A 15,256-nucleotide genomic window follows, 5' to 3' on the forward strand; every position below is an offset into this window, starting at 1 on the left:
AAATGTAGAAGCATGGTGGCTAGGAAAAACTCCCTGTAAAGGCAGGAACATAGGAAGAAACCTAGAGAGGAACCAGGCTATGAGGGGTGGCCAGCCCTCTTCTGGCTGTGCTGGGTGGAGATTATAACAGTACATGGCCAAGATGTTCAAATGTTCATAGATGACCAGCAGGGTCAAATAATAATAATTACAGTGGTTGGTCAGCACCTCAGGAGTAAATGTCAGTTGGCTTTTCATAGCCGAGCATTCAGAGTTCAAGACAGCAGGTGCGGTAGAGAGTCGAAAACAGCAGGTCCAGGACAAGGTAGCACATCCGGTGAACAGGTCAAGGTTCCATAGCCGCAGGCAGTTCAGTTGAAACTGTATCAGATTTGTCTCTGGAAATTCCTATTCCATGTTCTTTTTGACTGTTCAGACCACAGGAAATTTAACAGATTCAAATCAGAAATGCCAAATAATAGGATGAGTCACTTCAAACTGCCAATGTGCAGTTTGAAGTAGCTTTAGCTTAAGAGCTATATTAAATTGAATAATGAGGTACTGTGCACACACAAAAAATACAATGGAACTGATCAGGAAAAAAAATGTTTTAGGTAAGAAAGGGAAGTTTAAACTCAATCTGAATTATTTTTTATCCTTCTCTGAATTATGAAGGAGCCCTGAGATCAGGGATTAGATATACTGTAGATTGTTCCTTGTTTAAAGACCTCACATATTCCATTAAGTCTTTAATCATCTTCTAATCAGTAGGCTTACCATACTCTTTTTGCTAACAGGGCAGGATAATGATAACCTCTTACAACTATCTGGAACTCTCCCAAGATTACATTCTGTTCCACTACACAGATTTCAGCAGTAATCAGTCTAGTAATATGAGGCTAGGAAAATGACAGACAGGGCTTCACACAATCACAACTCGGGTGTGTGTGAGAAAAAGGAGTGAGAGAGAGAGAACGGGTGCACAGGAAAATGGTTTAATAATGTCAAAAACATCTAGCACACTATACAAGCTACTATTATTAATAAAATAAACAATGCAAGTCAAATGTACACGTGTACAAGCTGTCCTCTTTTCCAAAAGTAAATGTTTAATTTTTATTGAATTGCATTATAACTTAGGCATCTTTAAAAAAAAAAAGAAACAAACAAGCTCATCATATAAAATGTACCTAAACCCTAAATTCTAGAATCCATAAAAAACTGGAACAACCATTTGCGTTCTGTCATCCAGATGTTCTCGTCAGTTATGTCAACTAGTTCTGAACTTTGTTTCATTGGTTGTTCTCACAGAAATGAAGGGCATTTCTGCTTGAATTAAAATGACTGGCAATCATAGTGGCTCAGTTGTCCAAAAGAAGGTAGACAACAGTTTGGAGCAGTTCAAGTCTCAACACCAGGCTGCCAGTTACAGTATGTCTTGGTTAGAACCGAGAAGTTTAGTGGTCAGAGAAGTGGTTCTTTGCCAGAGATGACCGGAAAGCGTTTTGTAGTTCACACATGGGTAAGGCTGTTGGATGCCGCAATCATACTGTGCTCGTTTTAATATGTGGCACAATCTGGTGATTTGCTACAACTGCAGAGGACTTGCAGTGAGGATACAATCACATGTTCCTGGTCAGAGGGAGATGGATGGAGGACAGTGGACACAGGGTAAAGACAAGAGGAGTCCGTTCAAAAAAGCTTAATTGAACTACAGGTTATTCAGGACAGTCTGTCTGAGAAAGCTGTCCCAAGGCAGGGATGTATTCTCAGATTTCCTCATTCAATGTTACCAAAATCATGATAACGTGTGTAAAAAGGCAAGCATAAAATGAAATGAGAGCCACATATACACAGAATATATGACTCCTTACAACATACAGTCTCAGGTACAACAAGCTCAGGAATGTAGTTCCTTCCCAAACAGATGAAGACAGTTGGCCTACAGGCAAGAAGAAAAACCTTAACTCAATACGTATACATTCAGTAATATAAAAAAGTCACACCCTATATAAAACAGGCCTAGTCATCACTTCAAGCACAACACACTGGCAATGAGTAGAAGCAGTATACCAACTTTGCAGTCAGCTGACTTATATTTTAGTCATTTAGCAGACACTCTTATCCAGAGTGACTTACAGGAGCAGTTATGGTAAAGTGCCTTGCTCAAGGGCACAGATCTCCCAGCTGGTCGGCTCGGGATTCGAACCAGCAACCTTTTGGTTACAGGCCCAACGCTTTTAACCGTCAGCCTGCCTGCCACCTTTGAGAGTTGTACTCTGATTGGTCATTTTGTAAGACATGACAGAGCCCCTCTAACGGGGTCATGGCTAGAAGGGATCCAGCTTTTGTGAAATTAACGTTAGGTTGACTTTTCGTAGCAGGTTAGGATAATTAATGTACCAGGTTAAGATAATTAGGTTAAGGGTTAGCTAAAATGCAACTTTTGATGTTAATTTGACAAAAGCTGTATCCATTCTAGCCATGACCCTCTGGCAGTCAGATAGTGATCTTTAAGTGACGAGTCTACTACACAGTGATGTATTCCAGTGGTTACAGTCAAAGTAGAAAAAATTGCTGTTATTCATGAGAATAAATGTAGGCCAATGCTCCCTTTGGAAAAACAAGGGAATTTTACAGTGTATCATAAAGACATGGTCAAGGCATCCATCTTCTTTCTATGGAAGATTGTAGCTTCATCACATTCTGTTAACATCCATGACAACGGTTCAATATGAGATTACATGATCTAGCACCCTGCGTATCCCAATAGGATGAGGGGCCTCCACTGACCCCCTCTACACAGAGGTCTCCGACTGTAGCCTCATCACAAACTTGTGGCTCTTGGGGTCGATAAACTCCTCACCAATATGCAGGAAGGGGAGGGGCTGCACCGTGACGACCAGGGAGAAGTCAAGGCGGCGCAGGGAGAAGACCAGACCGTGACGCAGGGCAGAGGTCACCGGCTCCTCGCTCACTAGAGTCCAATGGCGCCCCCTGCCGTTCTCGCGCTGGTACTGCAAGGTAGGGCCCGGGCTGAGGTAACGCTCTAGGAAAGCCTGAAAAGACAAAAATACAGCCTTTCAAAATCAACCTTAGTGAGGAAGACCTGTGAATGGGTACAGAGTAGATGAGTAGTTAAACACAAGTGACTGTTTGAATTGTAGATCTGATCAAATGCATGCTATTTATCCCAAAAGCTGTTGTAACATTATACCCAGGAAGTGACACAATGTATCCCTTCTCTTTGCAGGTTATACATTATAGACAAGTGAACGTGATACGTTGTTTCTCACTTTGGGAGTCATGTTGTGAGTGATACAGAACTGCAGGTGTGTGAGGATGCTCTCCATGCTGTGGTAGGGCTGCTGGCGCGTGGTCCTCAGGTACTTCTGCATGGCTCTGGCCATGGGGGCGAAGATGGCCTGAGCCGCCTCCCGGGGGTCCATCACCTCACGTGGGTGTTTGGGGGACGATGCTGCGGGGTCATCATCCTGGAGACGCTTGATGTGGGTGAAGGCCTCTTCCACTGCCACTACCAGCCTGGACACCACAACAATCATCATTATGATCACCATCATCATGCTCCCGAGTGGTGCAGCGGTCTAAGGCACTGCAGTCCCTGGTTCGAATCCAGGCTGCATCACACCCGCCCGTGATTGGGAATCTCATAGGGCGGCGCACAATTGGCCCAGTGTCATCCGAGTTTGGCCGGGGTAGGCCGTCATTGTAAATAATAATTTGTTCTTAATGGACTTGCCTAGTTAAATAAAGGTTCAATATTTTATTATTATTATAATTTAAAAAAAAAATCATGATACAGGAGAGCTTAATGGATAGTGTCATCAGTCATCATGTGTGCCTGAAATACACTATGAAAGGGACTGGTCATTCTCTAGCAACGTTCATAACAAAATTCACTGAACATAAACATTAACATTAATAGAAATGTATCGGAAACAGGATGTTGTCCCCCTTACCTGGCCTTCCGCTTGCGGCACCTGCGGTCCAGCTCGGCCTCCTCGTAGTAATACTCACTGTGAGAGTTGTCTCTCCTGCGGGCTGCAGCAGCAATCATGGCCCGGGACTGACTGTTGGTGTTATTGGTGCTGTTCTCTGTGGATCAAGACATATACAGTGGGGCAAAAAAGTATTTAGTCAGCCACCAATTGTGCAAGTTCTCCCACTTAAAAAGATCAGAGGCCTGTAATTTTCATCATAGGTACACTTCAACTATGACAGACAAAATCAGAAAAACAAATCCAGAAAATCACATTGTAGGATTTTTAATGAATTTATTTGCAAATTATGGTGGAAAATAAGTATTTGGTCAATAACAAAGATTTATCTCAATACTTTGTTATATAACCTTTGTTGGCAATGACAGAGGTCAAACGTTTTCTGTAAGTCTTCACAAGGTTTTCACACACTGTTGCTGGTATTTTGGCCCATGCCTCCATGCAGATCTCTTCTAGAGCAGTGATGTTTTGGGGCTGTTGCTGGGCAACACGGACTTTCAACTCCCTCCAAAGATTTTCTATGGGGTTGAGATCTGGAGACTGGCTAGGCCACTCCAGGACCTTGAAATGCTTCTTACGAAGCCACTCCTTCGTTGCCCGGGCGGTGTGTTTGGGATCATTGTCATGCTGAAAGACCCAGCCACGTTTCATCTTCAATGCCCTTGCTGATGGAAGGAGGTTTTCACTCAAAATCTCACGATACATGGCGCCATTCATTCTTTCCTTTACACGGATCAGTCGTCCTGGTCCCTTTGCAGAAAAACTGCCCCAAATCATGATGTTTCCACCCCCATGCTTCACAGTAGGTATGGTGTTCTTTGGATGCAACTCAGCATTATTTGTCCTCCAAACACAACGAGTTGAGTTTTTACCAAAATATAACAGAATTTGAGTCCCTGGCGGCGTAGTGTGTTACTGATGGTAGGCTTTGTTACTTTGGTCCCAGCTCTCTGCAGGTCATTCACTAGGTCCCCCCATGTGGTTCTGGGATTTTTGCTCACAGTTCTTGTGATCATTTTGACCCCACGGGGTGAGATCTTGCGTGGAGCCCCAGATCGAGAGAGATTATCAGTGGTCTTGTATGGCTTCCATTTCCTAATAATTGCTCCCACAGTTGATTTCTTCAAACCAAGCTGCTTACCTATTGCAGATTCAGTCTTCCCAGCCTGATGCAGGTCTACAATTTGTTTCTGGTGTCCTTTGACAGCTCTTTGGTCTTGGCCATAGTGGAGTTTGGAGTGTGACTGTTTGAGGTTACAGGCCTCTCATCTTTTTAAGTGGGAGAACTTGCACAATTGGTGGCTGACTAAGTACTTTTTTGCCCCACTGTACATCAGTCAGTGGATGGATGAATGGAGTGAGGTTGGGGTTGGTTAGTTGGTGGATGAATGGAGTGAGGTTGGGGTTGGTTAGTTGGTGGATGAATGGAGTGAGGTAGGGGTTGGTTAGTTGGTGGATCAAAGGAGTGAGGTTGGGGTTGGTTAGTTGGTGGATGAATGGAGTGAGGTAGGGGTTGGTTAGTTGGTGGATGAATGGAGTGAGGTAGGGGTTGGTTAGTTGGTGGATGAATGGAGTGAGGTAGGGGTTGGTTAGTTGGTGGATGAATGGATGGATAGAGGGATGAGGTAGAGAAAGTAAGTAGTATACAGTGCTATTTACCATCCAGAGAGTAGACTTTGAATCCAGACATCTTCTTGGAGAGGATAGACTTGGGCAGGTTGAGCAGGGCAGGGTTGTAGACAGGGAAGTCCCTGTAGTACTGATCCAGAACCCACACTGCTGCCCTCTGGACACTGGAACACACAGACACCATCAGCATCACATTGAGCATGCAGAAACAGCTATAATGTACATAATTGCCCTGTGTAAAACCATGACAGGATGGACCATCATCATTGTGAGATCCATCATCATCATAATCTTTATCATTGTGTCAGTAATGATCATCCTCATCCTGACACACTACAGTCACACACAGACAGCACAGACTGACCTGAGGTGTCCCACGTTGTAGAAGCGGCTAGCCCCGTCTGTGGTGCGCACCACCTTGAGGCAGAAGGCAGGCTGCAGGTGTCTGACCTCCAGTAGCACCAGGGCCAGGTACTGGATGAAGAGCAGCGCGTCCACCAGCGACGCCGCATACTCCACGATGCCTCTATAGTCCCTTTCCCGGGGCTCCAGCACGCGCACGCCGTAGAACAGCCAGTAGGACGCCACGAACAGGAACACCAGCACCATGAGCAGGCAGCGGAAGACGAAGAAGCGGGGCAGGGTGGCGCGCGGAGGGCGCAGGAACAGCGCCCAGGAGGAGATGAGGAGCACCAGGAGCTTGAAGGCCAGAGAGACGTATAGACCCTCGCAGGGCGTGCCGCAGGGCTCCAGGGCCTCACGCCACAGCAGCTGGGGAAGGACCAGGAAGGCCAGGGGGGTGAACAGGGCGAACAGGCCCAGGCAGCCGCCCAGCACAGGCCCCAGGAAGCGCTTGCATTCCAGAGGAGACGATTCCTCCAGCTCCTTGGAGACGCGTGTCAGGTCCTCGTTGGAAACGCTGTGTTCTGATGTGCCTGTGACCACAGTGGTGGTCTCACCCCAGTTGTCATCCTACAGAGAGGAACAGAGACAGGAGATAATGTAAACGTACAGGAGAGATTGGAAAGGGGGCTTTAAAGAGATATGAGAGGATAGAGATGTTGAGATTTGGATGGGTAGGGAAGATGACTGGGGCCCTGAGGTTATTCTGACCACATAACATGATCTGAGTTTTTCCTGCTTAGGTCACATGGTCAGGAAAACCTCTGGCCCTATTATGAGATAAGGATTTTGAGATGTAGAGGGGTTGGAGAGTAGGTTGTGATTCTGACCCGGTCATCTCCGCGGGTGGATTCTGCATCTAGCAGTGGCTCCCCAGGGGCATGGACGGTCACAGACTTGTCTCCACGGCTGCTGCCGTCTCTGCTCTTGGAGCGATGCCTGTCCCTCCGATCCCTGGAGCACAGAAACAGGGCAACCACACAATTATGTCAGCGTGTTAAGCCCATGTCATTGTGTGACCGAAGCCTGGGGGTACATGTGTGATCTGTGCGTGTGGTTGCCCATCAATGTGCCCATTGACTATTTGATCGATGTGTATTACACACATGCCTTTGATCTCAGTGTTTACAGTGTGCGTGCACGCTTGTGTGTTTTTGGGGCATTTGTGACCACCCTTCTGGTACCTGTGCTTGCGGGAGCTGCGGGAGTGGGACGACTTGTAGGAGTAGCCCGAGTACTGTGACTCGTTGTCCATGTCGCGGGTCGGTGGGCAGGGTTTGTGGGCCCCTCCTCCCCCCGTGGCTTGTTCCCTGGCTCCGCCCAGCTGGCTCTTGCGCTCAGAGATGGACTTGGTGGACAGGGCCAGAGGCAGCTTCAGCAGGTCAACCTTACTCCTGAAGGAATCTATTTTGGAGGCCGGAGGACAGGGAGAGGTAGAAGAGCCCACCAGATAGAGGGAATCAGGGAAACGATGGACTAGAGAAAGGAGGGAAGGAGAAGAAAAGCTAGACTAGACAGGGGGGGGTAAAAATATATGATGGTTGGGAGTATAGGATGCGGGTGTTGAAGTGGACAGGTCCTGAAATAGAGGAGAAAAGGGGTAGAATTAGTGACAAAAACCAACTCCTATCCCTAAGCTGTGGTGTTTAAAACCAACTCCTATCCCTAAGCTGTGGTGTTTAAAACCAACTCCTATCCCTAAGCTGTGGTGTTTAAAACCAACCAGTTTCTTGGTATTTGACCCCAACTGTCTGTGCAACTCAAGACGACGTTAGCCAATTGAGCTAAAATATGTTAGCTCTAGGGGTAAAGATAAGCCTTCAGATCTCAGGGAAGGTTGGTCCTCACGTGAGCGTAGTTCTACAGGCCATAAGACTGCAGTGAGATGAGGTTCTGGAAAGCCTACAGATCCGATACAATGGCAGCCACATTGGATTACTGTGTTTTCACAAACTTATTTGACCTCTCCCTCTTTCCCCATCTCACATTCCCTCTTGGTCTCCCTTGGTCCCCTGGGTAACAGGGCCTCTCCGCTGCCATGGTGATGAAAGAGGGTGTTCAGCTGGAGGGGATTTGAGGTTGACAGTTTCCATGGGAACCTGACCTGACCCTCTCGTACCCTGAGGAAAATGCCAAATAAATACAAGTGTTTGTGTGACTGTCTTGTCACATGCTTAATTGATATGGGCACTATGTTAATTGGAGAGCTTGATGTTAATTGGAGAGCTTGATTTGTCACATGTGGGGCGATTGTAAGTCATAGCCTTGCAAGGCATTCAATTAAACAACTCCACCAAAATAACATTATATTCTCAAGTTCCCTCCTTCCATAAAAAATGTAAAAGTATGTGTGTGTCTGCTTGCACAAGTTGACATAAACCTCATCTTAGTAGAGTGCCCCACTGTTTATGCTAATAAACACAGCCTTTGTACACACCAATAAAAACATATGAGCCCCAGAGCATGTGCTGAACTTCAGCTACCATCGCATGCTGAAAAGAAACACAATCTATTAATCAGTCTCTATGGAGGTGCTGTGTAAAGGATGTGGGGAAAAATGTATGCTTAATGTATAGGCACACTCCTGAAATTCGAGACAAGGTAGGCTACACTACATAGTGAGGGGCAGGGAGAAGACATGCTCATCCCAGCTTGCTGTTAGTATTCCCGTGATCTGGACTTGATCCCCCAAGGACAGACCAGGCTGTCTGCTTGATACTGGGGATATGATGAACACCTGATCCATCAAGGTGTGGTCTGCTGGAGAGATGTATAGGCCTAGATAGAGTTTCCTTTCCCTATTCAACCCTGTGTGTCTTGTGACCCAGTTAATTAACTGTGCGGGTGGTGGGGGTGACTCCTCACGTGACTAACGCCAACCTCACTCAACCACATCATCATGTCATAAAGGCTAACCAGAGCCACGTGATCAGAGAGTTGGGCCATTGAGGTTTCTGCATTATGATGCATTAACATGACACTCCAACATTCTGTGGCAGCCATGTTAGCGCCTTGTTAACATAACATGTGGAATATTTAAATAATGGTATAACTGAATGTCTAGAATTGCAACAATATAAAAAAAAATAAAAAAAAATGGCCCAACTCTCTAAATACTTGGCTGAGGCCAACCATACCGTAGCAATCTAAACAAACATAGAAAGCTGTCAGATTCACCTGCCTGTGCTTGTAGAAAATCCTTACACAAGCAAGCCCAGTACCAAATCAACCCAATTCACTTTTAGCAGCCTAATCTGGCCTTGTAGTCGTATTATATATAGATATATACACACAAAAATTGTTTTTATTATTTTCCTCCCAATTTCAATTACAATCTTGTCTCAATGCTGCAACTCTCCAAGGGGCTCGCTGAAACATGTCTATCTGAAACATGACTCGCCAAACCGTGGAACTAACACCCGCCCACTAAACCTGGAAGCCAGCTGCACGCAGGCGCCCGGCCCGCCACAAGGAGTCGCTAGAGCGCGATGAGCCAAGTAAAGCCCCCCCAGACAAACCCTCCCCTAACCCGGACGATACTGGGCCAATTGTGCGACACCCTATTGGACTCCCGGTCAAGGCCGGTTGTGACACAGCCCGGGATCTAACCCGGGTCTGTAGTGACGCCTCAAGAACCGCGATGCAGTGCCTTAGACAACTGCACCACTCGGGAGGCCCATATTTATTTATTTTAATAGGTAGTCTCATTGAACCTTAGTCTCTTAAAATATTAATTTTATATTTAACCTTTATTTTAAAAAGATGATGATCCAGTCAGACAAGGGCTTTCCTGACAGTGTATTACTACTATGCACGTCTCGCTGCTTCATAGTGAGTATCATAGATGCCTTGCCTTCTCTGAGTACATCTCTCTCTTCACATGATCCTACACCATTACCTAGACTACCATAACAGCACACATGCCTGACAAATGACACCACCATCTCCTTCCGCTCTCACAAAGCTTAATCTTTTAATGGCGCTTGGTGAATATAAGCAGGGGAGGTGATATACACCTAACTACATGCCCACACAGAGAGACCCTTCAAAACCATTTTTATTAAATCAAATCCAAACTTTCACCAACTGCTTGAGGGAGTGGCAAAGTCCAAACAGAAACAATGATCATAGTGTCAACACGGTATGTTACTTCATGTCAGAGTAATGATCATAGTGTCAACACGGTATGTTACTTCATGTCAGAGTAATGATCATAGTGTCAACGCGGTATGTTACTTCATGTCAGAGTAATGATCAGTGTCAACGCGGTATGTTACTTCATGTCAGAGTAATGATCAGTGTCAACACGGTATGTTACTTCATGTCAGAGTAATGATCATAGTGTCAAAGCGGTATGTTACTTCATGTCAGAGTAATGATCACAGTGTCAACGCGGTATGTTACTTCATGTCAGAGTAATGATCATAGTGTCAACACGGTATGTTACTTCATGTCAGAGTAATGATGATAGTGTCAACGCGGTATGTTACTTCATGTCAGAGTAATGATCATAGTGTCAAAGCGGTATGTTACTTCATGTCAGAGTAATGATCACAGTGTCAACCCGGTATGTTACTTCATGTCAGAGTAATGATCATAGTGTCAAAGCGGTATGTTACTTCATGTCAGAGTAATGATCAGTGTCAAAGCGGTATGTTACTTCATGTCAGAGTAATGATCACAGTGTCAACGTGGTATGTTACTTCATGTCAGAGTAATGATCATAGTGTCAACGCGGTATGTTAATTCATGTCAGAGTAATGATCAGTGTCAACGCGGTATGTTACTTCATGTCAGAGTAATGATCACAGTGTCAACGCGGTATGTTACTTCATGTCAGAGTAATGATCAGTGTCAACACGGTATGTTACTTCATGTCAGAGTAATGATCACAGTGTCAACACGGTATGTTACTTCATGTCAGAGTAATGATCACAGTGTCAACGCGGTATGTTACTTCATGTCAGAGTAATGATCAGTGTCAACGCGGTATGTTACTTCATGTCAGAGTAATGATCAGTGTCAACGCGGTATGTTACTTCATGTCAGAGTAATGATCAGTGTCAACGCGGTATGTTACTTCATGTCAGAGTAATGATCAGTGTGAACGTGGTATGTTACTTCATGTCAGAGTAATGATCACAGTGTCAACGCGGTATGTTACTTCATGTCAGAGTAATGATCACAGTGTCAACACGGTATGTTACTTCATGTCAGAGTAATGATCAGTGTCAACGCGGTATGTTACTTCATGTCAGAGTAATGATCATAGTGTCAACACGGTATGTTACTTCATGTCAGAGTAATGATCAGTGTCAACGCGGTATGTTACTTCATGTCAGAGTAATGATCACAGTGTCAACGCGGTATGTTACTTCATGTCAGACTAATGATCAGTGTCATAGCGGTATGTTACTTCATGTCAGAGTAATGATCGGTGTCAACGCGGTGTGTTACTTCATGTCAGAGTAATGATCAGTGTGAACGTGGTATGTTACTTCATGTCAGAGTAATGATCACAGTGTCAATGCGGTATGTTACTTCATGTCAGAGTAATGATCACAGTGTCAACGCGGTATGTTACTTCATGTCAGAGTAATGATCATAGTGTCAACGCGGTATGTTACTTCATGTCAGAGTAATGATCAGTGTCAACGCGGTATGTTACTTCATGTCAGAGTAATGATCAGTGTCAACGCGGTATGTTACTTCATGTCAGAGTAATGATCAGTGTCAACGCGGTATGTTACTTCATGTCAGAGTAATGATCAGTGTCAACGCGGTATGTTACTTCATGTCAGAGTAATGATCATAGTGTCAACGCGGTATGTTACTTCATGTCAGAGTAATGATCATAGTGTCAACGCGGTATGTTACTTCATGTCAGAGTAATTATCAGTGTCAACGCGGTATGTTACTTCATGTCAGAGTAATTATCAGTGTCAACGCGGTATGTTACTTCATGTCAGAGTAATGATCACAGTGTCAACGCGGTATGTTACTTCATGTCAGAGTAATGATCATAGTGTCAACGCGGTATGTTACTTCATGTCAGAGTAATGATCAGTGTCAACGCGGTATGTTACTTCATGTCAGAGTAATGATCAGTGTCAACACGGTATGTTACTTCATGTCAGAGTAATGATCACAGTGTCAACACGGTATGTTACTTCATGTCAGAGTAATGATCAGTGTCAACACGGTATGTTACTTCATGTCAGAGTAATGATCAGTGTCAACGCGGTATGTTACTTCATGTCAGAGTAATGATCACAGTGTCAACGCGGTATGTTACTTCATGTCAGAGTAATGATCACAGTGTCAACGCGGTATGTTACTTCATGTCAGAGTAATGATCACAGTGTCAACACGGTATGTTACTTCATGTCAGAGTAATGATCACAGTGTCAGCGCGGTATGTTACTTCATGTCAGAATAATGATCAGTGTCAACGCGGTATGTTACTTCATGTCAGAGTAATGATCAGTGTCAACGCGGTATGTTACTTCATGTCAGAGTAATATGAAGGAAAAAACGGCAACTGTGAAAATAAATGTACAAAGCCCAGCACCAGTGGTATTGATAGAGAGTGTATGAGAGAGGGCCACACACACACCATTTCAAACCCCACCCACCTACTGCTAGCTGCAAAAACACCAGAAAACCCACTGGAAAACAGACAACTGTGCACTCTCAACCTTTGTGCCCAATCTGCCCATGTGATATGAAGTGGAGCTGGTGTGTGTAGAATACAATGTGGAAGATAGGGTGTGGCCAAATCAATAGATTATGGACTGGACAGTGCAGTCTTGTTATGATTGATAGAAGAGGGGCAAGACAATTTACCAAACACAAACTGTGCTGTGCCCATAAGCCATATTCAAGCCCATGCATGGGTTAGAGGTTACCACTGTCCCAAGTCTTGCCTCTGTCACCATTGACTTCGCCTCATCTATAGGCCTATGACTTGTTGGCCTGTTTATTTTGAGAGCCACGGCAGCTGGGACAATAGCCTGGGCATTGGGAACTCTACAGTAGCCCAAGCAAAAGCTAGTGGCCAATTACTACATGATAAAGGTAGGCATAAAATTAACAAAATAATAATATTGTAGCCAGCTGTTTGTTTATATATTTTGGATGATTGCAGTGGCAAAGTTGGTTATTTGTTGTACTTTCATTAGCTTCTGATAATTTTACAAGACCATTTTGATTTCATTATGTGTAACACAAAAGTTAACTTTAACCTAACTTTCAACTGAAAACATTGTAATTGTGTACATTTTAGTAATTTAGCAGACACTCTGACTTACATGAGCAAATAGGGTTAAGAGCTTTACTTAAGGACACATATAGATTATTTTCACCTAGTGTGTTCGGGGATTCGAACCAGCGACCTTTCGGTAACCGGTCCAAAGCTCTTAACCACTAGGCTACTTGCTGCCCAGTTTTTGTAGTTTACTTTGATCGGAAAGTAAAACAAGCACCAGCATTTGAGCTGCTGCAGTAGTCTACATACATACTGTTTCACTTTAATCTCTAGACGGCAGAATACATTTATTACATGCCTAGCTACAGTCCTTTTTACAATGTTACAATCTTGTTACAATGGGGGCAATCCTTGCTACAATGTTGTAACAATGTTAAGAACATGTACTTTAACCACCAGCTGAATCAGATACACTGTAGCAAGTTATATTCGTAACATACTGGCATGCATCAGCCTCATTTCGTGCCCAGCCTGTTTGGAACAGGGACCAACATGAAGGTCTATTAATAATTAAACATCACAACCACAAAGGACTGAATGAAACAATAACCTGTTACTACATGAGCAATAAACTAGCAAACAAAATATGTTAATCGAAGATTCACCTACGAAAAACAAGTTATAAATGCTAATTGTATGCAACATCAGCATCGTCCATTATGAGGGTTAGGGCAAACAATGGGGCGAGACTGACATTTCCAGTCGGCGAATCTTTTCACCCTCTTTTCGAAAGAAAAAACCCTGAATGAATGGATCATGCACATTGAAATAAACACCAACCTTCGGCGAAAATTCTCACGAAGCTGGAACCCATGTATCCTCTCCGAGTCTAGTTTCCATGCCGTCGCGATGAGGGTAGGCTACTTCCTCCCAAATTGTTGGGGACTCAGGACTCAGCCCTACGAACCGTCCGATATCTGGTTAGATACCGTAGATACGTGTCCAGGGTGAAAATAACAATAGGCCCGATCAGGGGTCCTCTCTAAACTTCCATGCAACTGCGGTCTCGAGCGATAAGATACTTATTGTTTCGGAAACATGAGACTCTAGCGCCTATTTATTTTGTCTTCCCCTGTACTTCAATGGTCAATGATGTCCAAACATTGTTCTCTATACCTATCCACACTGAAAAACTGCTTAGATGTCCCAAAATATTAATTCAGGTATTTTCTCACGTTCCTCATTCCCCCCCCCCCCCTCAACAGTAGTACCCTGGGGCCCGCCCCCGATTCATTGCCCCTCCTCCACTCCTTTTTTTTGTGGAACCTCAAGGCTGATGACGTAGCCAACTTCAGACCCCCCATGTAACATCCTACTTAGAACTAGTACCAAAACCAGTGATGCAAAAAAAAACAAAAAAAAACAGTGATGCCAATTTAGAAATTTTGTTGCTAGATTTGGCAACTTTTCAGACTATCTTGGCTTTATCAGACTACTTTTTTTTCAAACAGCACCTAGCAACACATTTAGCTACTTTTAAAAATGTATTTGGAACTTTTAGCAACTTTTGAAAAGTGACTCAAATGCTAAAATATATGCATTTCCCCTCTAAATGACACAAAAACTATTCTCTCTGTCACACAAATGATCAATTTATCAATGAACCTACCAGGTACAACCCCAAATCCTTAAACACGGGCACCCTCATAGATGTCATCCTAACTAACTCGCCCTCCAAATACACCTCTGCTGTTTTCAATCAAGATCTCAGCGATCACTGCCTTATTGCCTGCATCCGTAATGGGTCTGCGATCAAACAACCACCCCTCATCACTGTCAAACGCTCCCTAAAACACTTCTGCGAGCAGGCCTTTCTAATTGACCTGGCCGGGGTATCCTGGAATGACATTGACCTCATCCCGTCAGTAGAGGATGCCTGGTTGTTCTTTAAAAAGTGCCTATCTCACTATCTTAAACAAGCATGCTCTATTCAAAAAATGTAGAACCAGGAATAGATATA

At 44.3% G+C, this 15,256-nt stretch overlaps 1 protein-coding gene and 1 long non-coding RNA gene across 2 annotated transcripts in view; one reads left to right on the top strand and one right to left on the bottom strand.

Annotated features, from left to right (window-relative positions):
* LOC118965552 (uncharacterized) overlaps positions 1-15,256 on the top strand; it is a 31,344-nt gene that overhangs the window by 2,640 nt on the left and 13,448 nt on the right. The gene's annotated exons all lie outside the window — the stretch shown is intronic.
* Positions 959-14,601, bottom strand: LOC110530566 (vang-like protein 2). The gene is made up of 8 exons (XM_021613756.3): positions 14,077-14,601; positions 7,214-7,608; positions 6,860-6,983; positions 5,992-6,599; positions 5,658-5,791; positions 3,960-4,095; positions 3,276-3,522; positions 959-3,038 (listed from the first exon to the last, which is right to left on the bottom strand). The coding sequence occupies exons 2-8, from the start codon at positions 7,282-7,284 to the stop codon at positions 2,778-2,780; spliced, it is 1,581 nt and encodes a 526-aa protein (XP_021469431.3). The 5' UTR covers positions 7,285-7,608; positions 14,077-14,601; the 3' UTR covers positions 959-2,777.

The sequence above is a fragment of the Oncorhynchus mykiss genome, chromosome 8 (assembly GCF_057628025.1).
Source record: "Oncorhynchus mykiss isolate SJ-2025 chromosome 8, ASM5762802v1, whole genome shotgun sequence".
In the NCBI taxonomy this organism is placed as follows: Eukaryota; Metazoa; Chordata; class Actinopteri; order Salmoniformes; family Salmonidae; genus Oncorhynchus; species Oncorhynchus mykiss.